The 24,753-nt window shown below is 47.7% G+C and overlaps 2 protein-coding genes across 3 annotated transcripts; one reads left to right on the forward strand and one right to left on the reverse strand.

The window, feature by feature from the left end:
* Window positions 1-1,134: 1,134 nt before the first annotated feature.
* On the forward strand, window positions 1,135-7,800 carry kat5b (K(lysine) acetyltransferase 5b). 2 transcript variants are annotated; one of them, XM_028983407.1, is made up of 15 exons: window positions 1,135-1,155; window positions 1,265-1,331; window positions 2,304-2,372; window positions 2,461-2,597; window positions 3,976-4,047; window positions 4,350-4,517; window positions 4,605-4,679; window positions 4,986-5,051; window positions 5,549-5,797; window positions 5,897-5,986; window positions 6,078-6,218; window positions 6,294-6,387; window positions 6,572-6,731; window positions 6,936-7,017; window positions 7,151-7,800. In XM_028983407.1, the coding sequence occupies exons 1-15, from the start codon at window positions 1,141-1,143 to the stop codon at window positions 7,283-7,285; spliced, it is 1,620 nt and encodes a 539-aa protein (XP_028839240.1). In that variant the 5' UTR covers window positions 1,135-1,140; the 3' UTR covers window positions 7,286-7,800. The 2 variants fall into 2 exon arrangements, with proteins under 2 accessions (XP_028839240.1, XP_028839239.1); XM_028983406.1 differs by having other exon boundaries at window positions 5,549-5,986.
* A 1,144-nt stretch (window positions 7,801-8,944) lies between these two features.
* LOC114792214 (insulinoma-associated protein 1-like) lies at window positions 8,945-10,033 on the reverse strand. The gene has a single exon (XM_028983135.1). It carries the CDS (start codon window positions 9,991-9,993, stop codon window positions 9,004-9,006), a length of 990 nt encoding a protein of 329 aa, XP_028838968.1. The 5' UTR covers window positions 9,994-10,033; the 3' UTR covers window positions 8,945-9,003.
* Window positions 10,034-24,753: the final 14,720 nt, after the last annotated feature.

Genomic DNA, 24,753 nt, shown 5'->3' on the forward strand with positions numbered 1-24,753 from the left:
TGTGGTGACTTTTTCCAACTATTTACATTCATTTGACATTTTATTGAACATTGATGTGGAAATGACTGTGGTGGAAATGACATTTTCTTTAAAAGTCTTGTGATATGTTTACCACTTTATTCACTTTGAATGATACATACACTGTTGTTATTATGGAATATGAAGTTTGAGCTGTTTGGAATTGACACCAAATGAACATACTCCCCACTAAAGTATGAAATATTTCTCGTTCTAATTAAACACTATGAAAGTGAAGTGATTGTGAAACACGGTGACCCAACGTGTCCTCTGTATTTAACCATCACCCTTGGCGAGCAGTGGGCAGTCATGACAGGTGTCCGGGGCTCAGCGTGTCGGGATGGTACTATGCTCAGTGACACCTTGATAGATTGGGATTCGAACCTTCTGGTTACGGGGCCACTTCCTTAACTGCTAGACCACCACCACTGCCCCTGGAGACCTTCCACTTTTTAGTTAGTTACAAAGAATTCAAATTCTGAAACAATGTTCTCTGAGTACAGGAGTTTTATGTGCTATGCAGAAATGAGAGTAAACCTGGGTTCCTTAACATTTTAATAATGTTTTATTTCAACGTACTCAGGGTGACTAATGCATCTTACTGAATAATTCTTTATTTTCATGACCATTTACATTGGTAGATTCTCACTGAAGGCATCAAAACTATGAATGAACACATTTGGAATCAGATTGACAAAGTTCTGTGGACGCAGTACAGAACTCCACATATGTTAATTCATAGTTTTGATGCCTTCAGTGAGTATCTACCAACGTAAATGGTCATGAAAATAAAGAAAACACGTTGAATGAAAATGTGTGTCCAAACTTTTGGCCTGTACTCTGTGTATGTGATTTTTTATTTTATATAGATGAGAGAGAGAGGAGAGACAAATACTTTTGCTATTTATTCCAGGGACACAGCATGTGTTTTATTCTGAAACACCATTTTGTTAATAAAATGAGTGCTTTTAGTCAAGTAAGCATACTTTATATAAGGTAAAGTATGCATGATTGGTATATTTTTCAGATTTAACGCAAGGCCGTCGCCGCACAGTCCAACCCTGCGCTCGCAGTTCACTTCCCAGAAGTCTTCGCGCCAGCAGCTAGTTACAGACGACCAAAATGGCGGATTCGTCGGTAAGCTACCAACCCGGGCTCCTTCTCGGTCCCGCGTCTGCGAAATTGGCCACTACGCTCCGCTCCGGCGAGCTCGGCGAGCTTCTAAACCCGTCTTCTTTTTTGCCAGGTCGAAATTGTCGAGGGCTGCCGCCTCCCGGTGCTCCGGAAAAACCAGGAAAACGAGGACGAGTGGCGTGAGTAGCCTAGCCGCCGTTAGCAGCGGCGCTAACGCGTCACCGAATGCTAACTGTCATGGCCGCGCGAGCGGCGCAGGGTGCGAACATGTAAACAAAGTGAAGCGGCGTGAGTCGAAGTGCGCCGAGCGCCTCAGAGGGGGCGCTGTAATGCAGCGGGCGCCTCTCTCGCGATATTTTAAACCGGTCACGGAGGTTCGGCAAGCACGTGTTTACATTTTTTACTTAACAACATTTATGGCACTTATACGACTCCATTATACAGAGCGACAGTCCCCTCCACGGAGACACTCGGGGTTAAGGGTCTTGCTCAGGGACATATTCGTAATAAGTGGGGTTTGAACCTGGGACTTTGTGGTCCTCTGGTTCATAAATTTACAGCATTTACAGAAAGTGACTTAGTCAGTAGTTACGGGGACTGTCCCCCCAGAGACACCCAGGGTTAAGTGTGTTTAAGTGTGTTCATGGACATAATGGTAATAAGTGGAGTTTGAACCTGGGTCTTTGTGGTCTTCTGGTTCATACATTTACTGTAAGCGACTTACAATTAGTAGTTACAGGGACAGTCCCCCCAGAGACACTCGGGGTTAAATGTCTTGCTCAGGGACACAATGGTAGTAATTTGGGTTTGATCCAGGGTCTTCTGGTTTATAGGCGAGTGTATTAGACGCTCACCAGGCTACTACCATCCTGCTGTACACTGTTTAAAGGTGCCTAGACTGGGGCAGTGGTGGCCTAGTGGTTAAGGAAGCCCTGAATCAGAAGGTTGCCGGTTCGAATCCCGAGCTTAGGTGCCACTGAGCAAAGCATTGTCCCCACACACTGCTCCTCGGGTGGTTGGTTAAAAAGACACATTTTTAAGTGTCATTGTGTGCTGTGCTGCAGTGTATCACAATGACACTCACTTCACTTTCACTAGATGGTTTAAAATGTTCAAATATTTAATCGCATTTTGTGTCCTTTGTCTAACAGCTCTGGCAGAAATTCTCAGTGTGAAAGAGACGATAGGGAGGAAGCTATACTATGTCCACTATATCGACTGTGAGTATTTTATTTTTTCCACTACTTCTGGTACTATGGGTGTTGGATTCTGAAAAATTAAAAACCACCTTCTGTTCCTTTCGCGAAGTCAACAAGCGCTTGGATGAATGGGTGACTCCAGATAGGCTGGATCTGAAGAAGCTTCAGTTCCCCAAGAAAGAGGCCAAGACCCCCACAAAAAATGGGCTCTCAGGATCACGGCCAAGTTCCCCAGAGAGGGATGTGGTATGTGCTCCATTTTTTCGAAATTGTATCTAAATATTCAAGCTGACTTATCTGATGCTGATTATTTTTTTAGAATTTTTTTTTTATCTATGTGCTCAAAAATGGCCATTTTTGAACCAAACAATGTAGACTTTGTTTTGTTAAGACACATACTTCGCATGGACAATCGGGTCTTGCCTCTGAAATCAGCATGCTTGACCTCATGGTTATTGTGGTTTTGTTCCAGTTTAAATGCTGTTATGCTTTTTTGAATAGCAAATTTTAGCAGGTGTTTTTTGTCCAAATGTCCTGTATGTGACAGTCTTGTATAGTGCTGCACGATTAATCTAATCGTAATCGTGATGTCAGTCTGTGCGATTACATGAACGCAAAAAGCTGCGATTTAAATGATTAGTACATGGATTGGATCGGCAACATATCTGATCCATTCTCTCAAAGTTTGCGAGCTGACTGAAGTCTCACTTCAGTCGGATGTGACGTGTTTGGTCACATGACTTTCGATTCGGAGACGCCAATATGGGTAGACGCCGCATGACGCGCTGCATCGTACGTCAACGTCGCCGCCATATTGCGAGAGGCTCTGCAGTGGCGTGAAGCATATACATGTCTATGGAGAGAAGTGAATAAAAATGCCTCACTCTTGTGCTGCTTGGGGCTGTACAAACCGCTGTACGCTCCAAACCAGGTCCAGGGGGATTACATTTCATAGGTAAAGCGGGACAATTGTTTTGAATATATTTGGCCATTATAAAATCCCGTTTTTATAAGTCTTAACCTTAACCTAAGCTAGCGAAGCTATGCATTCCTGTGTTCAAGTCAGCCTCCAAACAACGTTTTGGCTAAACGTAGGCATTAACTATTTAGACTGTTCTTAGCTGTTTAGTTAACTTTTTTCAAACTTTGAAGGTTTCCTAAAGAAATTCACCTCAGTTTACAAATCTTAACCTTAGCTATGTTAGCAAAGCTATGCATCCCTGTGTTCAAGTCAGCCTCCAAACAACGTTTTGGTTAAACGTAAGAACTATAATACAGGATTTTATAATGGCCAAATATAATCAAAACAGTTGTTTAGCCTTATCAGGGTTTGTCGTTCGACAGTAATGTAAAAGAGTTTTTTGTGATTTATTTAATTTTGTAGAATATTGTATTTTGAAAGCACTGGGCATTTCAGGTTATAAGTAGTTTGTATGTTTATCATATCGCATATCGCAATATTGATCTCAATAATCGCAATATGTCTTTTTCCCCAAATCGTGCAGCCCTAGTCTTGTATTTACTGAAAGACAAATGGCAGCAGTTTTCTAGACCTTGGATAACAGAGTTTCACTGTCACTTAACCCCTCCCTCCCCAATTCTCTTCCTTTGTTTTTCAATTCAGAGGAAGAGTCTAGAGCTCAACGTTCAGTCTCAACCTTCAGCTCCTTCCAGAGGAAAAACACTTCCCACACCGGTACAACCTCATCACACCCAACGTACACCAAAAACAAATGGCTATTAATCACTCAAGATCTTCAATGTCCAAAATTAGACCAATCCAACAGTATTAGACTGAATGTTTATTATTTATTCTGAAGTACTGTGGTGCTGGAAAGACCTGATTGTGTGTGGGTGGTTTTATTTTAATGCACACTTACAGATATTAATGGAGTGAGTTAGATTTTTGTTGTTATTTCTTTTATTATTCTTATTTAGATGTATTCTGTGTATCAGATACACATATATGATCCGTTGCTCTGTTGTCTTGCTAAACAGAAGAGGAAAACAGAATCAGTGCCATTGGCTACACAGGTGTCTCCTGCAACCCCTGTACCATCACTTCCAGGGCCTGCCGAGGCCAGCCAGGCGTCCGTCTACCCGGCAGGAAGAGAAACGTTCACCCCTAAATCCACTCGTGAGGAGCACGAGCTCACTTCCATCACTGTAAGCTGGCTGTCAGCAAAAGCATCGGAAGCCGTACTGCATTTTTACATGTGCTTATTATTATGCGTTGTTTCGAAATTTATGCAGAATGGTACAACGCGTCGCCTCATCCCCTCACAACCTGGCAGAAAGAGGAAAGCTAACTGTGGAGGAACAGATGAGGTAAAAAAAAAAATAAAAATCTTTCATGCAATTATGTTTTCTCTTTTAATAGAATAATATATTATTTAGCACAAAATACAAATACATCACAGCCGGTTTAAACATCTACTAATTCATTGTGATGTTTGAATTGATGCCTTATCTTAAGACCTTGTTTTATTAATTAGAAATACTCTTGATTTAGAAGTGAGGAAAAAAATAAGGTGATTCTTATTTTAATTTCCTTCTCCCTGTTTGGGAATATTTTTCTTCCGCCTGCTTCATTTAACAAACACGACACTGTCTAAAACCTTGTTTTTCTACTAGATAATAAAGGTTTTCCAGTATAACAACAGCCCTCGATGTGCCACTGGCTGTCTGCCTCCAGGAGAGGTCTGTTGCCTGTCCCTACGGTCCTCCAGTAGTTGAGGCTTTGCTTATCACACTGTTTAACAGGGTTCCTACAGCCATTACAATCCTGGAAAAGTCATGGAATTTGAAGAGAATTTTCCAGGCCTTGTTAGGCTTTTCAGGGTTGTCATAAATTTAGTTTAACAATAATTTGACATATCAGAAAACATATAATCATGACTATTTGCTTTAGGGCAGTTGAAAAATCATGAAAATTATTTTGTAAAATCCTGTAAGAACCCTGGTTTAACACCAGGACCGCTTGTAGTTGGTGGAAAATGCTTTCTGTATGTCTCTCTGATCAAATTAACCAATTACATAATCATGTTGGCACCCTGAAATGAACTAAATTGGGCAAATTAAAGTAATGTAAGCCTCCCTGATGTAATGTTAGACATTTCTTTCTTCGGTTTTACGTTATGTCTACATAATGGCTTCATGAGTAACCATCTTTGTCCCTAATAATGCGTTCTCATCAGGACTCCCAGGACAGCTCGGACGGCATCCCATCAGCCCCTCGCATGACTGGCAGTCTGGTGTCGGACCGCAGCCATGACGACATAGTCACTCGCATGAAGAACATTGACTGCATTGAGCTGGGGCGGCACCGGCTGAAACCATGGTACTTCTCACCGTATCCGCAGGAACTCACCACCCTGCCAATCCTCTACCTCTGCGAGTTCTGCCTCAAGTATGTCAAGAGCCTCAAGTGTCTACAGAGACATCTGGTAAGGATGGTGACGTCCACTGACCTCACAAATTCAGGAAAAGTCTTGCATTTGGAGGATTCAGTCCATCAATTTGTGGTTTATCTATTGTTCTTTCAGACAAAGTGCAACCTTCGGCATCCACCAGGAAATGAGATTTACCGCAAAGGGACAATCTCCTTCTTCGAAATCGATGGTAGAAAAAACAAGGTACAGATTATACACGGATTTTGTGCAGTCTTGGATTTTTTTTTTTTTTTTTTTTTAATAACTGATGTTCTTCCCTTCTTTTGTTGGACAGTCGTACTCTCAGAACCTGTGTTTGCTGGCCAAGTGCTTCCTGGACCACAAAACTCTGTACTACGACACTGACCCTTTCCTTTTCTACGTCATGACAGAATATGATCCCAAGGGCTTCCATATTGTGGGCTATTTCTCTAAGGTAAAATGTAGCATAAAATATTTTAATGCATCTTTTACATATCTGTACCTTGTGTATAATTTTCTTTTCTTGTAGGAGAAAGAGTCGACGGAAGACTATAATGTGGCCTGTATTTTGACCCTGCCGCCATATCAGAGAAGGGGTTATGGGAAATTGCTGATTGAGTTCAGTAAGTCTGCTCCTTTTAACGCAACCTTTCGTGCTTTGCCAGAATAATGTGAGAGTACTGGTTGAGGAAGTTCTCAGATTGGTGTGTTTTCTGGAACTAGACATTTTTAAAGTTTCATACTTGTGCTTTGTAACACCGATATGGACATGAAATCTGAGCCTCCTCTCCTCCTGCATCTCCCCAGGTTATGAGCTGTCGAAGGTGGAGGGGAAGACGGGCACGCCAGAGAAGCCCCTTTCTGACCTGGGCCTGTTGTCCTACCGCTCCTACTGGTCCCAGACCATCCTGGAGATCCTCATGGACCTCAAGTCTGAAAATGGGGAGAGGCCACAAATCACCATCAAGTAGGCATCTAGTGTTGTCCAATCTGGTCCAGGAACTCACAATATGGCAGCTATTTGGTAGCAGTGAAATTAAATTAAGTCACTCTAATAAAGGAATTAAACAATTACATTTCGCTCATTGTCTACGTGTTAATAATGTCAGTGAAGATATGTTTGTAATTATAAAGCAGTCATTAGGTATTTGTATTTTTCTGTTTTATCCAGCGAGATCAGTGAAATAACCAGCGTCAAGAAGGAGGATGTCATATCTACTCTTCAGTACCTCAACCTAATCAATTATTATAAGGTAAGGCATGCTGTGCTAAAATAGACATTTGTACATAACATAGTATGCAAACATTGAACTAAATCCTGAAAGATTCTTGAAGTCAAAGGCACTGGACTATTCAAATTTGACATCAGTTCCTCTTTTCTCTCAGGGTCAATACATTCTGACTCTCTCTGAGGACATTGTGGAAGGCCATGAGCGGGCCATGCAGAAGCGCCACCTCCGAATCGACCCCAAATGCCTACATTTCACCCCCAAGGACTGGAGCAAAAGGGGCAAATGGTAGAGCCGGTCCCAGAGGGCGTCCGCTGTGCGCTCTCACTCTCCTCTCACGGGAGGCTATCTGGCCAGCCGTGCCAGGTCCTCGCAGCTTGTTTACATCCATTCAACCCCGCATCATTATAAAAAGAAAAAGGTGATAATGGTTCATACTGAAGTTTTTAATGACCTCTGTGTTTGGATCGTGCTGAAGCCTCGTTGTGACCTCACAATCATCCCTCATGAGCTTAGGGAATGGATAGCGGAGAAGAGAACGGACTCTATTCTTTCTTTTTATATCGTTCTTTTCCGTGTGCCCTAGGCCAAATACTGACCCATCTTGGGACTGCCTGCTTCCATTTGTTAGTGGCTTGATTTTTTTTTAATTTTTTCGGGGGATGTCCGTGTCGTCAGGATTTTTATTTTTCCCCTCCATACTCACCTGAGCCCACGCTATCCTTGCCGTCGTTTTCCGCGTCCGACTGGACTCAACGCACAATGGAAAAAAAAAAAAAACGAAAAAAAAAAATCCCACTTCTGCCAGACCACAAGTAAACGGTGTGTTTGTGTGTTCATACGTGTTTGTACATATTTTTTTTTTATTTTATTATTTTTTTTTATGGTGTTGCATCTCTGTGTACTGAACAAAGTGTATAGGGACGTCCATTTAAAAAAAAAAAAAAAAAAAAAAGCCATGTTGAACTGTTTCTAGAATGTACATTTGGATACCTGTACATATGTCTTTTTTTTTTTTTTTTTAACTGAATGTAAACCGGCAAAACACTCTGACACCGTGTCTTTTATTTTAATTCAGTCAGGAGGAGTGTGTATTAACTACAACCGTATGGTTTTATTTCGAGACCGATCTTTATAATGGTGTGAAAAGTGAACATTTTATAATTCCACTCTCACAGACAAGGTTTGCTTATCGGTTTCATCGTTCTCTAGAGCAAAGCTGAATTTTGGAACCGTCTGCTGGAGCTCGGCCACATATCGCACGAAACGTGAAATTCCCAAGTAGTTAACAAGATAGCTGGTCCACAACGAGGCACCAGCCGCTTCAGACACTCCTCCTCGGGAAGAAGACTTTTGTGATGTTGAAGGTTTTTTTTTGTGCGTATGTGTCTACTGTGTATCACAGAATTTTACAGAAAAACAGAACTTTCAAATGGCTTCCATACGTTTATTATTTTTATTTTTTTATTTGGAGAGTGATTATTAATATGAATGTGGTTTAACTGTATTTGTAAAAAAAAAAAAAAAAAAAACATTTACCCCAGGAAAACACTTCATTATAAATCTTTTTAAGTATTTAATTTAAAACCGGATGCACTGTATGAAATTCCAGTGTGACATTTGCCTGGCGTTATTATATGTACTTGATTAAATAATTATTTCGCCATCTTAATGAGTTGTCGGTGTTTTCGTGTTCGCCGTATGGAAGCCCTTTGTAAGTAAGGAGGGGCGTGTAAATTCGGCGTGAAATAATCACATCACAGACACTGCTTAGAATGCGAATATAGTTTATTTCGGGTTATTAAAAAATAGTTATGTACACACGATGCAATAAACTTTCGTTTAAAAAAAAAAAAAAAAAACTCATGATTTGGTCACATCGAGCAGCAGAACCGTCGCAGGCACAAAAAAAAAAGCATAAAAAACGACATAAAAGGTCCGAGTGAAATAAATAGGTTTAGAATAAATACGCAGGCGGTAATAAATACAGGAATAAATAACGGAGCTCCGTCAGACGGGCGCCGAGAGCAGCAGCACCTGCCGGCTCTCCGTCGGATGGTGCCGGTTGATGTGCCGCGTCAGGCCGGGCGACGAGAAGAGTTTTTCCCCGCAGAAGCGGCACGGGAAGGGCTCGCCGCGCTCCGCCTGCGCCTTCCTGCTGTGGAGAGCCAGGTGCTTCCGCAGGTAGGCCTGGCGCCGGAACCTCTTTGCGCACAGCGGGCAGCTGAACGGCGACTCCTCGTCGGACCCGGAGCCGGGACCGGGGTCGGACGCCTGGGGCGGCGGGCCGAGCTCCTCTCTGGCCGGAAGCGGCCCGGGCTCCTCGGCCCGGGGCTTGTGCCAGCGCCGGTGCGACGCCAGGTTGGCCGGGCAGCTGAAGGCCTTGGCGCACTCCGCGCAGCGGTACTCCACGCGTACGATGCGGGAGCACTTGTGGTGCGCCAGGCTGAGCGGGTCCGAGTAGCGCTCCTTGCACAGCTGGCAGATGAACTCCCCGAGCGGGCTGCTGCTGCTGCCGGGCCGCCGCCGGGCGTCCTCCTCCGGACCCTCTCTGATGCGCAGACCCAGGACCGGCGAGGTGCTCGCCGCGTCCCGCTTCCCCTTGTTGGGGTCGGCGGGGGCCGCGCTCGGGGTCCCCAGTTTGGTGGTCATCTCGGGCAGGGACGGGGACGGGGACGGCGGCTCTGGGAAGGTCTCCGCCGCCGCGGGGGACGCCGCGTCCCGGGGACACTGGTCGACGCGCCCCGCCGGACCGAGCGCGGCCGCGGGGGCGCGGGGAGCCGGCGCCATCCCGCCCGACGGGACGTGCTGAGCCAGGCCGCGGCATCCCGGGAACCTGATGGTCATCGCGCGGGTTCGGTCCATGAAGAGGGACAGGGCCGCCACGCTGACGCTGGACGGGAACGCCGGCGCCGTGGCCGCGTCCACCGGCTCTGCGCGCACCCGGTAGGAGGCCGGACCGGCCTTCCTGGACCGTTTCACCAAAAACCCCTTCGGCATGACGGGGTTCCAGATTCCGGCGAGTCGAGTCTTTCTTCCGAGCAGGGGACGGCCGGGCGACACTGTTCCCCAGTCCCTTGTTCGGTCCCTTTTAAACCCCCCGGAGGTACGTTGGAAGGGGCGTGGTTACACCTCTCCCCCGGTCCCCGGTCTGTCCTTCTGCCGATCACCACAGGCCGCCGTGTTCCGTTTACATAAATCCATTATAATTATATATATCATATTTACAAGGTACCATATATATATATACCATAAAACCACACACACAAACACACACACATATATATATATATATAAAGTTTTATGGTATATATGTATGGATCCTTGTAAATATGATATATATATACATACATATACATATATACACACACACACACAAATATATACAAAATTATATATACCATAAAACCACACACACAAACACACACATATATATATAAAGTTTTATGGTATATATGTATGGAACCTTGTAAATATGATATATATACATACATATACACATATATATATATATACACACACATAAAAAATCATATATACCATAAACACACACACACACACACACACATATATATAGTTTTATGGTATATATGGTGCCAGATATATGTCATAACATAATTCCAACAATGTTAAAACTATGAAAAATACTACTGTTTAATAAAAAAGTGTTTTGTTTGTTTGACGGGAGCAGATTATGTCGCTTATGTGTTTTATTCGTTTAGTAAAGTCGTGTGTTGTGTGATTTACTGTTATTTCTTATTTCGGACGTACATGCGCTGGAAGGCCGGGCTTGTTTTGTCTGGCTCCTGCCCGGTCGCCGGGCGGCAGTTAGGACGCAGATGGCCGCGGTCCAGGCGTCAATAGCGACACGATCCTCCCCGAAGTCTCAGAGGAGCGGAGCGGCAGATGTCGGAGCCCGGCCCCGCCCGGCCCCGCCCCGGCCCCGCCCTCCCCGCGGCCACTTGCCCCGTCCTTGACGGTCCCTCGCCATTGTGCCCGTCACGACGTGCCACACTCCAGCATCTCGTATCCAGCATCTTTATTCGCGCCCACCACCCCCACCCCGCCCACCGCAGGGTCCTCTGGGAGTCCATTCAGCGCACACGTGCCACCGCCCTTCATCCATTCATCAGGACGAGGAGGAGGAAGAGGAGGGGGTAAATACAGTCAATATTTAACGGAACAAAAGCAGAGAAGTCCCGTCCTGAAATCGGACTTGCTTGGTTAATTGCTTTAATTCGGTTTAAGTTACAACGGTAAGAGAGGGTCGTCGAGTTCGTCACAGTTGCGTTATAATGATCGGATCCGAATCGTCTGAAGAAATATTCCAAATGTTCAATTTGCTGCTTAAAAAAAAAAAAAAAAAAAAAAAGCAGCCGTTGTCGGAGGAGATGAATATACATGACTCGACCCCGAGACGACGTCCCCTGACCCTTCACCCCCACCCCGCAGCCGTTGCGCGCCGTCCCCAGGCCGGCCTGTCGTCCCGGGGGAGGCTGGATGGGACTCGGGGGGAGAGAGTGAGGGGATGCCCACCCACCAACCCCCTCCATTCTTTTACTTTCCGCCTTTGTTGGAGTTGGAAGTTGGAGCGTGTGCCTTCGGAGGCACAAGCCACGCGCCCGCCGTGACCCCCGCGACCCCAATTTGCATAAAGCTGCACATTACACGACAAAATGCCCCACCGGTCCCCTCAAAATCCAGAAAGTGGAGCGTCACGATGCACGACGGGGACCTATAACCTAAACAAATAAGCACTTCCAAGCACGTACAGAGTACAGTCACCTGAGTCCAGGAGAGACCAGAATGCGGCTCAGCCAATCAGGTGTCAGGACCGGAACTGGCTGGTGACAGTGCTGGTGACAGTGTTTAAATGAAAGGTTGCATGGGTCAGGGTCCTGTCTGTCTGTCTGTCTGTCTATTCGTCCATCCATCTATCCATCACCCATCTATCTATTTATCTATCTATCTATCTATCTATCTATCTATCTATCTATCTATCTATCTATCTATCTATCTATCTATCTATCTATCTATCTATCTATCTATCTATCTATCTATCTATCTATGTGTGTCTGGGCTTTTTTGGTGGATTGGCAGGTAAATCCAGGTATGTTCAGATCTGAGCAGGTGTCCTCGCCAGGTGTCACCTGGCACCAGCTCAACAAGAAACCTGCAGACGCGACAGCACACAGACAAGGAAGCCTGATCTTCTTTTATTCTACAAGCTGCGTGCAATATTGAAATAAAATGCAAACACAACTCATGATGGTCATTATTGTGGGGAGCATAATAAAAGTTCACATGAGGTTGAGTTTTACAGTTCATGTTTTATTCAGGTTCTCTTACATTTATTGTCTAGCTGTTCAATTTTTATAACTGTATTAAAACAAAGCGAACTGAATTCATGCAAACGTGTTATTGCATTTGGCCATTACCTCACAGTGTTTTTCATTTTTGTAAAATTGAGCCACAATGATGAATGTTGCATTGTGCAGGTCAGTTTTATACCAGTCGTGGTAAAACATTTTGGACTGGAACGAATTGTGACAAATGTGAACGAAAAAGAATAAAGACGAGTACGAGTATTTTTTTTTAATAATGTAGAATTTTTTTATTAATGTATAAATGTTAGAAATTGTATATACATGAACCAACTGTACCCTCAGACAGCTGGGAGACGTGAGCCGCTGAATCAATATTAAAAACAGGCAGGAAATCATTATGCGATGAATGAGGCAGAGTTTATTCTTTTTTCATGAATAAAATGCGTGGTATGCTGCGGGTCTCCAGGCCGGGACCGGGACGTCGAGGGGGGTGGGGGGGGTTGCGTCCCATTAGCATACAGCTGTACAGCAGCACAGTGGGGGAACAAAAGACCCACCTCCACCCCCACCCCACCAAATCCCCTTTCAGTGGCGCACAATCGGATGACACGCGCCCTCCATCCGCCCCACCCCTGTTGAGGAATCTTCAGCCGAATTCCGCAGATGGAGGGACGAGAAGAATGCGACAACCTGGGTTTCGTGTCACATGACCGCCGCTTTAAACTAATTAAGTTCTTCCGTGCAAACTGCCGTTGGGATTGCGTATAAAGGACACATATTACAATTGTGAAATAGTTGAAAAGGAGCAGTGTGTTTCATGGACATGAACGGGGACATGAAACACACTGTGCATGGGGCAGTGGTGGCCTAGCGATCCGCCAAGGTGCCACTGAGGTGCCACTGAGGAAAGGGCGCCTGTCATGGCCGCCCGCTGCTCACCAAGGGTGATGGTTAAAAGCAGAGGACAAATTTCACTGTGTGCACCATTTGCTGTGCTGCTGTGTATCACAAGTGACAATCACTTTCACTTAAACTTTATGTTCATGTCCATTTCTCGCTGTAAACCTTGAAAAACCTGTCAATAGCTCACCTTTAACAGGAGCCTAGCGGGTTAGACACTCATCTATGAACCAGGAGACCACAAAGACCAAAGAAGTTCAAACCACACTCGCTACCATTGTGTCCCTGAGCAAGACACTTAACCAAAAACGTTGTCTAGATGAGCATCTTCCTTTTACCTTCAGAGATGGAGGGACCAGGCGAGCAGTACTGGAGGCTCGGAGTATACGAGGTGCAGTGCGAGGTGTAATAAGGGCTGTGAGGTGGGATGGTGCTACTCCATGTTTGGCTTTGTAGGCCAGCATCAGTATTTTGAATCTGATGCGTGCAGCTACTGGGAGCCAGTGGAGGGAACGTAGCAGAGGGGCGGTGTGGGAGAACTTGGGAAGGTTGAAGATCAGTCGTGCTGCTGCATTTTGTATGAGTTGAAGAGGTCGGATGGTACATAGTGGTAGACCAGCTAGAAGGGAGTTGCAGTAGTCCAGTCGTGAGATTACTAAGGACTGAACCAGTAGTTGGGTGGCCTGGGTTGACAGATAAGGGCGGATTCGTCTGATATTGTAGAGAAGGAATCTACATGAGCGGGAAAGGTTGCTGATGTGAGTCGACCAGCACTAACCTGGATGTCCAGTTAAACGAGGCTCCGCACAGCAGAGAGTGAACGCTGCTTTCAGCACATCTAAATAGTACATTTTCCCAAACCTAAATCTTGTTTGTTCCCTGGTGGTGTTTACCGAGGTGAAAATGATGATTGAAAATGGGCGGAAAACTCTTTATTTTACAGATCGCATTCTGGGGCTTTCCGCGTGTTCAGAATCGCACTGCTCACACTTCCCAGCACTGTTTATCTAAGTGCCACGCAATTTTGTAAAAACCTCAATGTCAATCATTGATAAAACGTTGATTTGCCTAAAGCATTAACTGGACAATTTCCTCATTGTCAATGACATGATGTGTGATGGTCCCTTCCTGAACGCCCACAGTTACTGCTAGGAAATGAAAATTTCATTAGAACCTTTAATTAGTACCACTACAGATTGAAACTTTTGTCACATTTACTGTAGCTTGGTGCTAAACTGTCACTTGTCACATGTGTATTTTGCGACAGCAGCTGAGTTTACCCGCCTTGCTCGCTGGAATCTGCCTTTTTCTGGTCCACGGTTTGTGCCGGTAATTGAATCCTGCCTGACGGCCTTTTGTTGTAAACACATCTGAAGCATCTGCTTCCACTTCAGGAGCTCCTGCCAGGAGGAACCTGCTGCTGTTCTTTTCCAATTAAAAACGTTCAGCGGCGTGTCCAAATCAGTCACGTCCATTCCTGGGCATTGCAGATATCCTCCAGGCCAGACCCCTTGGGCACATTCTACAGCGTTTGAATGGATGCAATAAAACAAAAAAACTTTTTCATTAGCAGATTCCTACTTTGTGTGTATTATGTCTGTGAACATTCTCAGTCATCCAGGTGAATTGGTCTGAAAGTTGAGTCATGGCAACTGGCGACTTTCTTTCTTTAATGTAGAGACGTTTCGTTCTGCATTCACAGAACTTTGTGTAAAATTTGTGTGTATTATGTTTGTGGCCTCGTCTTTCATTGTAATCATCAAGACAAATTATTGGTGAGTGAGAACGAAACTGGAGAGACTTTGCGATGGTTGAATTAGGGAAGTAGTTCCCTATCGTGATCAACTGATCGGAATTCATTAGGAGCCCTATTTGAAGGTACTTATCCATTGTGTGGATGCAGAGCCTCCAGGCGGTAGTGCCTGGTCAGCATGGAGCCACGGCGGGGTAATTTAATTCTGCGTTTTGAAGGATGGCAGCAGATTCAGGGGAGGCTTCCTGGGCAGATGGCGGCCAGGACATGCGTGTAGTACCGCGCGTCGCCAGCAGAGGCCGCCGCCGCGGGGAAAAAGCAAGAACAAATTCCGCTTTTACTCGCTTTTACTTTACTTTTTGGTCTTTACTGACCGGTTAAAGTTAGTTAGTAAGAAAGAAAATGTTTTATTTTATGTCAGGGTTCCTTCGAATAGTTAGCTATTCCTTAATTGCGTGTAGATTACTGGACGTATTACCAGTAAAATCAAACGTTATTGTTTGTGACAAAACGGTGTAAGTAAACGTTCACACATAGGTTGAGGAAAAACACCCAACACAACGTTTGCGTTCAGATTGAACATGTTTGGAATATGCATTTGTCGCTCCTGCCACGGGGCGGCGCGCTTGAGCGGCCTGCAATTCGGGCGGCGGCCGCCGGAGGTCGCTGTTGCACGACGGGAGATTACAACTGCGCACGCAGGCCGCCGAAAGACGTTTATTATTCAACAAAGAAAAGAATTGATTTCTTTAAATAATAATAATAATATTAAAAAAACAGCAACACGCGGAGAACGACACGCTTACACCGGCACCGCCATCCCCCGTTTTCGGCGACCGGAGCCGGTGACCTCGCAACCGGGGCCATATGGCCTCGGCCAGTGATTAGGGGACCATGGAGGTCTTAGTCCCGTAATCAGGGGACAATGCAGAGTCGCACCTCGGACGCCCGGTTATAATATATTTTTACCGGCAGACGCCCAAATAAATTCCAAGAATGTCATTTTAATTCGGAAATAGAAATGACGGGAGACGCGGCCGACACATCGAAAGCAGCGTAATCCCCCGCGGAACGAAAAAAAAAAAAAACCCCAAAAAAACCTTAATTTGCCGAAGTCGGAGGCTCACAAAAGGGCCCCGCGACGCGCCACCGGGGCCCCGGGAGAGAGGAGCCCCGCGACGTGCCGGGCAAACATCTGCGCTGTTTGAACTTCATTAGCGCCCCTCCGCGAACACACACGGCCGCGGAACGACGCGCCGCGGCCCGCGTCTGGCGAGCGGATTAGCCGGGGACGGAGGGAGGGGACGGACGGAGGGACGGACGGCGTCGCTGCCGCTGCGGCGGAGGGAGGAGGGGAGAGAGAGGGTCGAGAGAGGCGTGGATGGAACACAGAGAGAGAGAGAGAGAGAGAGAGAGAGAGAGATCAACCTGCCTCTCTCCCCTCGCACCGTGACGGGATGGAGAGGATCAGCTCCTGAGCGCCGTCGCCGCTCCTCTCGGCCTGGTTTTTGTCGTTTCGTCTTTCTTCGCTTCGCTTTGTCGGCCGGTGCCGGTTCGTTTTTTCCCTTTTTTTATAAAAAAAAAAAAAAAAAAGAACGGAGCGGAAGCGGCGGGGAGACAAAAGCCGCCGGTGCGGAGAGCGGGGACATGCGGCCGCGGGGAGACGCGGACACGGACGCGGACACGGCCGGGATGGAGGCGGCCTGGATGCGGCGGAGGTGAAATGCGGAGGTAAAACCGGCCAGACGCCCTTCTGTCCAGATGCAAAAAAAAAAAGACAAAAAAAAAAAAGAAAAAAAGATGGAGGTGGTGGGGCGAGTGTGTGTGTGTGTGTGTGTGTGTGTGTGTTTCCAGTTGACGTGTACAGAAATGGAGAATATGCAGCCAGCAGAGGATGTGTCAACACAATAAGGGAAATGCTTTGTGCTCAAGAGGAAACGGTGTGTGAGGCACACACACACACACACACACACACACACACACACATGAACACACACACGCGCGCGCAGTCTGTTGTGACATTGACATGCAGCCGCTGCAGACCTTGCTCTAGGCTCGGGGAGCTGCGGGACGGAGACGTGGGGGACAGAAATGGGGGGGTGACGTGGAGACGCACGAGCTGACACACAAAGGTAAGGCGTCGTTGTCGGGCGTCGTTTGTCGGGGTCCCTGCGGATGAGGAAGGACGGTGGGGGCGCCGTGCTGCCGCATGCCGTGCCGAGAGGCGCTGGCGTCCCTCAAGGTGGGACGCGTGGGAGACACGGCCGGGCCGGCGAAGGGGGCCGGGATCGCAGTGCACTGTTCTGGGATCAGGCCTGGCGAGCGCGTGTCACCTGTCAGCTCGGCGCGTCCAAACTTCGGAGAAGGAAGAACAAAGTATTTCGTGGCGCGCCCAGACAGAGGGGGACAGCTCCGTGGCTTCTTTCACCGCGCCAAGTGTCCCGTCAAAAAGGCGAATGGGGCTTAAGTGTCCCCTTGATGCCCCCCCCCCCGACGCTTCCGATCCCCTTCATTACCCCACGGGCTCCCGGCTGCAGGTGATGAAGATCCTTCCTGATCCGACTTGCTGTTGCATAATTAGGGACACGTGTCCTCAAAACGGCACGTGAAGCGAAGCCCCGTCTCCGTCGTGGTCCTCCTCTTCGAAGGTCAGAGCGTGACGGGCCGGTGGCGGGTTGAGGTCCGCGAGCGATTTTGTGGCCTGGCCCCAAATCCGAAGGGCGCCGCTCGTTCCAAGAGAGGCCAGAGCGGCATGGGCGGCCGCTGGAACCCCCCGCCCACCTGATGTGGCCTGATGTGGCGCGCAGACGGTAACCGAGCCTCGGCGGGCCTCGGCGGGAATTGCCGCTGCTCTCGTTCAGAGTCTCGGAACGCGCTGCTATACTTAGAGCTGGTTAACACGGGGCCCTTAAATATTAGATGCTCTGACCTACATGGCGGAAACGCGGCACAAACGCGCTGGCTTTTGAGCACACGGGGATTTCGAGCTTCAAAGTGTCGCATTGACTTTATGAAAGTGTGTCTGTGTGTGTGTGTGTGTGTGTTATTACACTTACACTTTATTTATATTTATTCTTATACTCGCTCACTATCCATAACCGCAGTTAATATTACCCATCATCCTAATCTTATACATTTACAGCATTTACCAGACGCCCTTATCCAGAGTGACTTACAGTCAGTAGTGACAGGGACAGTCCCCCCCTGGAGACACTCAGGGTTAAGTGTCTTGCTCAGGGACACAATGGTAGTAAGTGGGATTTGAACCTGGGTCTCCTGGCTCATAGTCTTACCCACCAGGCAACTACCACCTTAACCACAGTTAATATTACCCATCATCCAAATCTTATACATCGTATTAAAGTGTTAGCATTAGCTTTAGCCTTGCAGTAGTGTGTGTGTGTGTGTGTGTGTGTGTTTGCGGCCTACATACTTAGGCTTGCATAGGAAACCTTCGTTGGTGTAATTAACTACGGTAAACACCGTTGCCCTCAGGGCCACGCCTGTGCGTACGAATAAATTTGGGAGGTCTCCTCGGACCCTCCCGAGGCCCCGGCAGGATGTGCACACGCGCTTATTTATTCGGAATTGTCGGGGTTTCGTGCCGCGCCTCCTTTTTTCTTCCCATCGGGAATATATCTAATCCGCATGTCTGGAGTAAAAACGCTGCTTCGCCAGTTTTTGTCGCGTTCGCGGAGGAGCGCCAGGTCGGGGTACGAGGCGCAGGGGGAGATGGGTAATGGGCCGCCTCTCTGTCACCTGTCCGCTGTTACCATGCTGCCGGCGGGAGCTCCTCCCTCCCTCCCTCCCTCCCTCCGCTCCCGTCAGACTCAGATTTACGCCGGCGCGGCGGCTGACTGCGCAACGAGGTGGAGGGAGAGGGACGTGTCAAAAACGCCGCGGGGGGGCGGGGGGGCTCTGGACCGCATGACATCACTCTTCGCAGCCGCCGCGTCGCTTTCCGGCGGCGGGAAGTGATCCAATGGCCGACGGTGGAACAACAAAACATCCCACGTCTCGCCGGAATATCGCCGGCGGTGACAAGCGATGCGGAGACGACTCTGGATGCCGGGAACCGCCTGTCCGGTCCTCGCCTTCGCCCGAGACGCCGTTTAAAGGCGCCCTGGAGCCAGACCTGCGTGGCCCGTTGGAAAACGCCGGAGAGGATGTGACCTCATGGCCTCGCGTTAATCCGTTTAAATTCCCCGGTGTGAGACCGCGCCCATGTCTGTGCTGCGTGTTCTGATTGGATCACGGCCACCGTCCGTTTCCATAGCCGGAGAACATGGAACGTAACTTGGAACGCCGCATCTGTCATTTCGGCTCGTTTGGCTTGAAATGATCATGGTGCGACCATCGCGTTAAATCATGAAATCGTATACAACACACACACACACAACCACTGTAAGTTCCATATTAGGTGCCAGTGGTGGCCTAGCGGTTAAGGAAGCGGCCCCGTAATCAGAAGATTGCCGGTTTGAATCCCGATCCGCCAAGGTGCCACTGAGGTGCCACTGAGCAAAGCACCGTCCCCACACACTGCTCCCCGGGCGCCTGTCATGGCTGCCCACTGCTCACTCAGGGTGACGGGTTAAATGCAGAGGACAAATTTCACTGTGTGCACCGTGTGCTGTGCTGCTGTGTATCACAAGTGACAATCACTTCACTTAACACACTTCGATTTGGAAAAAAAAGGGTCTTCACTTTAGCTGAGCTTCAACTTAGAGGTCAGAGGGCGCCAGGCCAGATTCGGGGCCGCGGCGAGAAGAGAGGGGACAGTGTTGCGAGGGGGACAGGGGCAGCTTCCGCCCGCTCGGGACCAGCTGCAGGGGCGGCGGAGCCACGCCGGCGCGCGCTCGGCGGCGGGGATAATGGAGCCAGTGATGGGGGGGGGGGATAGAGAGGCAGTGTCTCGGCGTGGCGGAGGGACAGCTGGCCTTCCTGCCACGGTCCCTCCCTTCGCGCTCAGAGCTTTCAGACGTATTTTCCACCATTGGCGGCAACGCCGACCGTCGCACGGGCGAGTAACGAAGAGAGCGCGGCCTTGGTGAAAAGGAGGAAATGGAGGTTCGAGCGTAGATCTCAAACAATGCTACAGACGGGGCCAGCTTCCTCTTTCGGTCTCATATTCGGCGAGGGGGGCGGAGCCGTCGGGAAGGTGCTGATGCAGAACGGGTCGGATTGTACCACGGGGGTTAAGGACCGGAGGGGACGGGACAGAGCTTTAATAATTAAACAGCGTCCCACCCCCCCTCCTATCCACCCTCATTAAAAATTAAGGCGCGGCCCGCTTCGCGCAAGGTTTTATTATTTTCACCGCACGCCGCTTGTCGCGATGGCGGCTTCGCCGTTTTTCCAAACATACTTCAGCTGATGCGCCGCTGGAGGTTCGGTTCAACTTGGAAAGCGTCTCCGTACAGCCGCGAATGGCCCTGCCGCACACGCTCGCCACGCGCACTTTGTCTCCGGCTCGTCTTCCTTGCCACCGCGCCGCCGAATGGAGGCGTTGAGGCCGCGGTCGCAGCTCGGTTGAATCTGCGGCCGGAATTTCGGCGCAGAGTCTGAAAAGTCGCCCCTCCGCACTCCGGCCCTGTCCTGACAGCAAGCCGGGCCATCGAGCGGGGCAGAGGAGCGTCTACGGGGGACAATAATTCCTAACCGTACGGAATGAAGGACGCCAAATGCACGACAAAGGCAGAGCGCTGGCCAAGAAGCAATTACTTAGCCGTCTCCGGGTCCTACCGCGTCCCCTCGGCCAGACAGAGGGAGGGGGGAGAGGAAGGGAGAGAGAACCGACCTGTGAAACGAGAGGCCCGGGCGGTTAAATTGTACGTTGGAAATAGTCCGCCATTAATCTCGGAGCAGACGCGCCGAAATCGGATCGCGCGGCTAAGTGCATCAAGAAACGAAAGAGACTGGCTGCTGCTGGGAAGGGTGCGATTTGTTCGTAACAATTACTGTAAATTAGCGACTTGAAGTAAGAGTCGCCTGCTCTCTTTTGTTATCTAGTCAAATATACGAGTTCATTTTACATTTTTACCTTTACGGCATTTACCAGACGCCCTTATCCAGAGCGACTTACAGTCAGTAGTTACAGGGACAGTCCCCCCCTGGAGACACTCAGGGTTAAGTGTCTTGCTCAGGGACACAATGGTAGTAAGCGGGATTTGAACCTGGGTCTTCTGGTTCATGGGCGAGTGGGTTACCCGCTAGTAAGTTAGCGGTATTGTTATTTACACGAGTGCTTTTCCTATTTGCTCAGAATAGTAATAAAATATGTAAAAGTTCCCTTTGATATTACTAATAATGTATGAGAAGAAACACCATTACACCAAAAATTTGGACAATAAGAGGGACAGCCCCAAATAACAAAAATTGACTGTCAGTAGCGGGTGTTTCCACCATTTGCCGCGTTGACAGCTTGACAGCGACGTCTCGTGCGCCTCACTAACCTCATGATGTTGTTCCGAGGCGATGCGTTCCATTCTTCCACAAGTCCTACACGCAGTTCTGCCAGGTCACGTGGGGGTCGGGGTACGATCATTCTGCCTCTGATTCAACTGGTCCCAGACCTGCTCTATGGGATTCAGGTCAGGGGACATTGATGGCCGTGCCATACGAGGCACCCCAACTTTCGAGCTGTGACAATTGTGCCACGATGTGGCGGAGCATTATCATCCATGAACAGAAAGTTGGGGGTGTGCTGGCGGAATAATTGCGAAGGGTTTGCCTGGAGACCCCAGTACCCCTCGCGTCTCGTAAACGTGCCTGCGGCTGTGTGGCAGTTGCACAACGATGTCTGAGTGCGTAGGTCCTTAGGTTCTGGTCGTCATTGCGGTCTGTCACTCGTGGGGCTCCACTCCCGGGTCGGCCATGAACTCTGCCAGTAGTTCTGTGTCTCGATGCAAGTCTGCTGGTGACACTTTGAGATGCACCAAGTTCACGAGCAACACCTGCCTGCCTGCCACCGACCCGAAGGCGCGCCATGGCCAGGTGACGCTGCTCGTCCGTTCAGTGACGTCGTGTGTTCATGGCTGTTTGAATGATGATCTTGGAATGACAGCTTTTTATACCCACAGAACGCTGAAATTGATGCCGCATTGAGAAAGTTTGTCTCTGGGTATTGGCCCCAATATAAGGCACAACTGTACACAATGAGACCATTACATGGAAAATACAAAATGAGGTGTGTCTATCACCCCAATACAGCTGCCTCCGTATCCCAATAATGTCTGAAGTGAAACAAACACAGTATGTATGACATCCACTAAGTCTCTCACAATCCCTAACTTAATGTGAGTATTATATGTTAATAAATGTGTTTGTATTCATACCAAAATATATTGATTATTTCTATAATACAATACAATATTTATTATATTATATGTTCATAGTATTTTCATAGTATGTGTGTAGTAATATATAATGCATTTAAATGTTTAATTACATTACTTTTTTAGTTTTTTTTTTATTAATCGTAGAATCGGAAAAAAAAAAACAAAAAAAACAAGAAAAGCACTAATTTCCAAACCCTTTATTCAGCTCCTTCAGCTGTTAATAAATAAAAATGGACTAACACAAAAAACACACACATGTATCCTTTACATCTGCCAAATATATGGACTTGTTGGGTTTTAAATAAAGTGCCAACTGAGCTGCCAGAACAATAAATAATTTCTAAAAAAAAAAAAGAACAGTAAAAATCATAAAATTTAACAGGATTTGTTCGAATGCCAGAAGTTGTTCTCTACAATACACTGCAGACGTACACACTCACAAACTCTCACGCTGATAAAAAATTATTCAAGAATGTTACAGCTTTGACTGGACCGCAAACATGCAAATTCATCGCGCAAAAATCCACTTTCAAACAGCCACGCAGTTTAATATGCGCTGCCAAATAATTTTGAGACAGCTGTGAAAACCGAACTACAGGCGTCATGTGACGCGTGCAAAAAAAGTAGACGCAACTCAACACTATCTTTTAGTAATCGATTTTTATCGATTTAATCAATTAGTTGTTGCATATTTCATTTATACTAAAATTACAAGGTATTGGCCATAACTAATAAAAATGTTACCGGATCATACAAGAAATATGAAAAAAAGAGAATAACAAAGGGGACAAAAGATCAGTTGAAGGTTTGTAAAGGTGTAATTAATGTGTTCATTCTTAATTGAAATTGGACATTAATGCTTAATGCAACTCAAAAATGATAATAAAATTAGAATAGGTTTCTGTATAAACGGAGAGTACTGATTTGTACATCGTGATTGTGAAGTAAAAATAAAGTAAATTTGATGCTTTGGTCCTTCGCTCTTTAGGCGGGCCTTTAGTCATCTCTTCTTGAATATTCCCCTTCATCCAGGCCCGGCCCACACATCAGCGAAAGGCCGGAGATCTGAGCAGATGCAGGTCACATGAGGGCTCGGCGGCGTCCTATCAGATTTCGCCCCTGCTCCCGCACAAGTTTCTTTTCCGGGACGCTCTTGCCTTGACAATGACGTGTCCCACGCTGGGATTGAGCAGTTAGTCTGGGTGCTGGACAGGATAACGGCGCGTGTCCTCCCAGGGCCGTGTGGGTTAACGCGGCTGTGACATCATTTCCCGCCACGCAGGAAACAGGCCTCCTATAGGAAGCCAGGGGTCAAGGCGATGGTGGAAACGAGTGCGCAGGAAGCGGCACTTCCCTCCAATGAGTGAGTGTCCTGCACTGCCGCACCGACACCCGAGCCCTCCCTGCCAAACGCTGATGCGGTAGGACGAGTTGCTCCGTAGCCTTCGCCTCGACCGCACGGGTGGACAAAACTGGATAGATGACGACACCCTCACAACACGCCCCTTTCTAACCTGCAGCCAATCAGAGGTCATCACAACCCCGACGAGAGTGCATCAGGGTTTATAAAATCAAACACTCCTAGATCAGGTAGAGGTCACAGCGTTCACCCCTTCCTTACATTAAACAAGCGGAAGCCACATAAAACCCATGATGGAGGTTAATCATTTAATTACAGTTTCAACTTTTGCAGTCACATGTACCACATTGTCATTGTGATACACCGCACACAGTGACACGGTGACATGTGGGGACAGTGTGCTCAGTGGCACCTTGGCGGCTCGGGATTCGAACCGGCAACCTTCCGGGTCCACCTCCTTACCCGCTAGGCCCCTGTTTTTGTCTTTATGGTCTTCATTTAAGACCTCGTGCTAGTTCCCCCATCAGAGTGCCTGAATGAAAGTGCCGATTAACGTTGGTTATTAGGAGTGTAAAGAACAGAGAGGAACGGAGGAGATGGATGCGGCCTACGCCTGCGGCCTACGCGTGTGGCGTATTTGACAGGATTGGGTTGCAGCCGCCTAGAATGAGGAAACGGGGTGTGTGAGAGCTGTCAATCATGCCTACAGGCTCCTCCCCTTTTAAAACGTTGCTTAAATGACCATAATTAAAGTTCATCTGCATGTCAGAAGTAATTATACACCAACGCAAAGGGCCGGGCGAGTAGCTAGCTGCTCCTCTCCAACGTACAGATAACCAGCAAGTGTGATATTTCTATTGGTCATGCGTCACAATAAACAATAACTTCCCCTAGTGGCCTTTTTACCAGACGCCCTTATCCAGAGCGACTCACAACCAGTATTACAGGGACAGTCCCCCCCCGAGACACTCAGGGTTAAGTGTCCTGCTCAGGGACACGATGGTAGTAAGTGGGATGTGAACCTTCTGGTTCACAGGCGAGTGTGGTACCCACTAGGCTACTACCACCTGTTGGCCCCACTGG

Source organism: Denticeps clupeoides, chromosome 6 (assembly GCF_900700375.1).
Source record: "Denticeps clupeoides chromosome 6, fDenClu1.1, whole genome shotgun sequence".
Taxonomy (NCBI): Eukaryota; Metazoa; Chordata; class Actinopteri; order Clupeiformes; family Denticipitidae; genus Denticeps; species Denticeps clupeoides.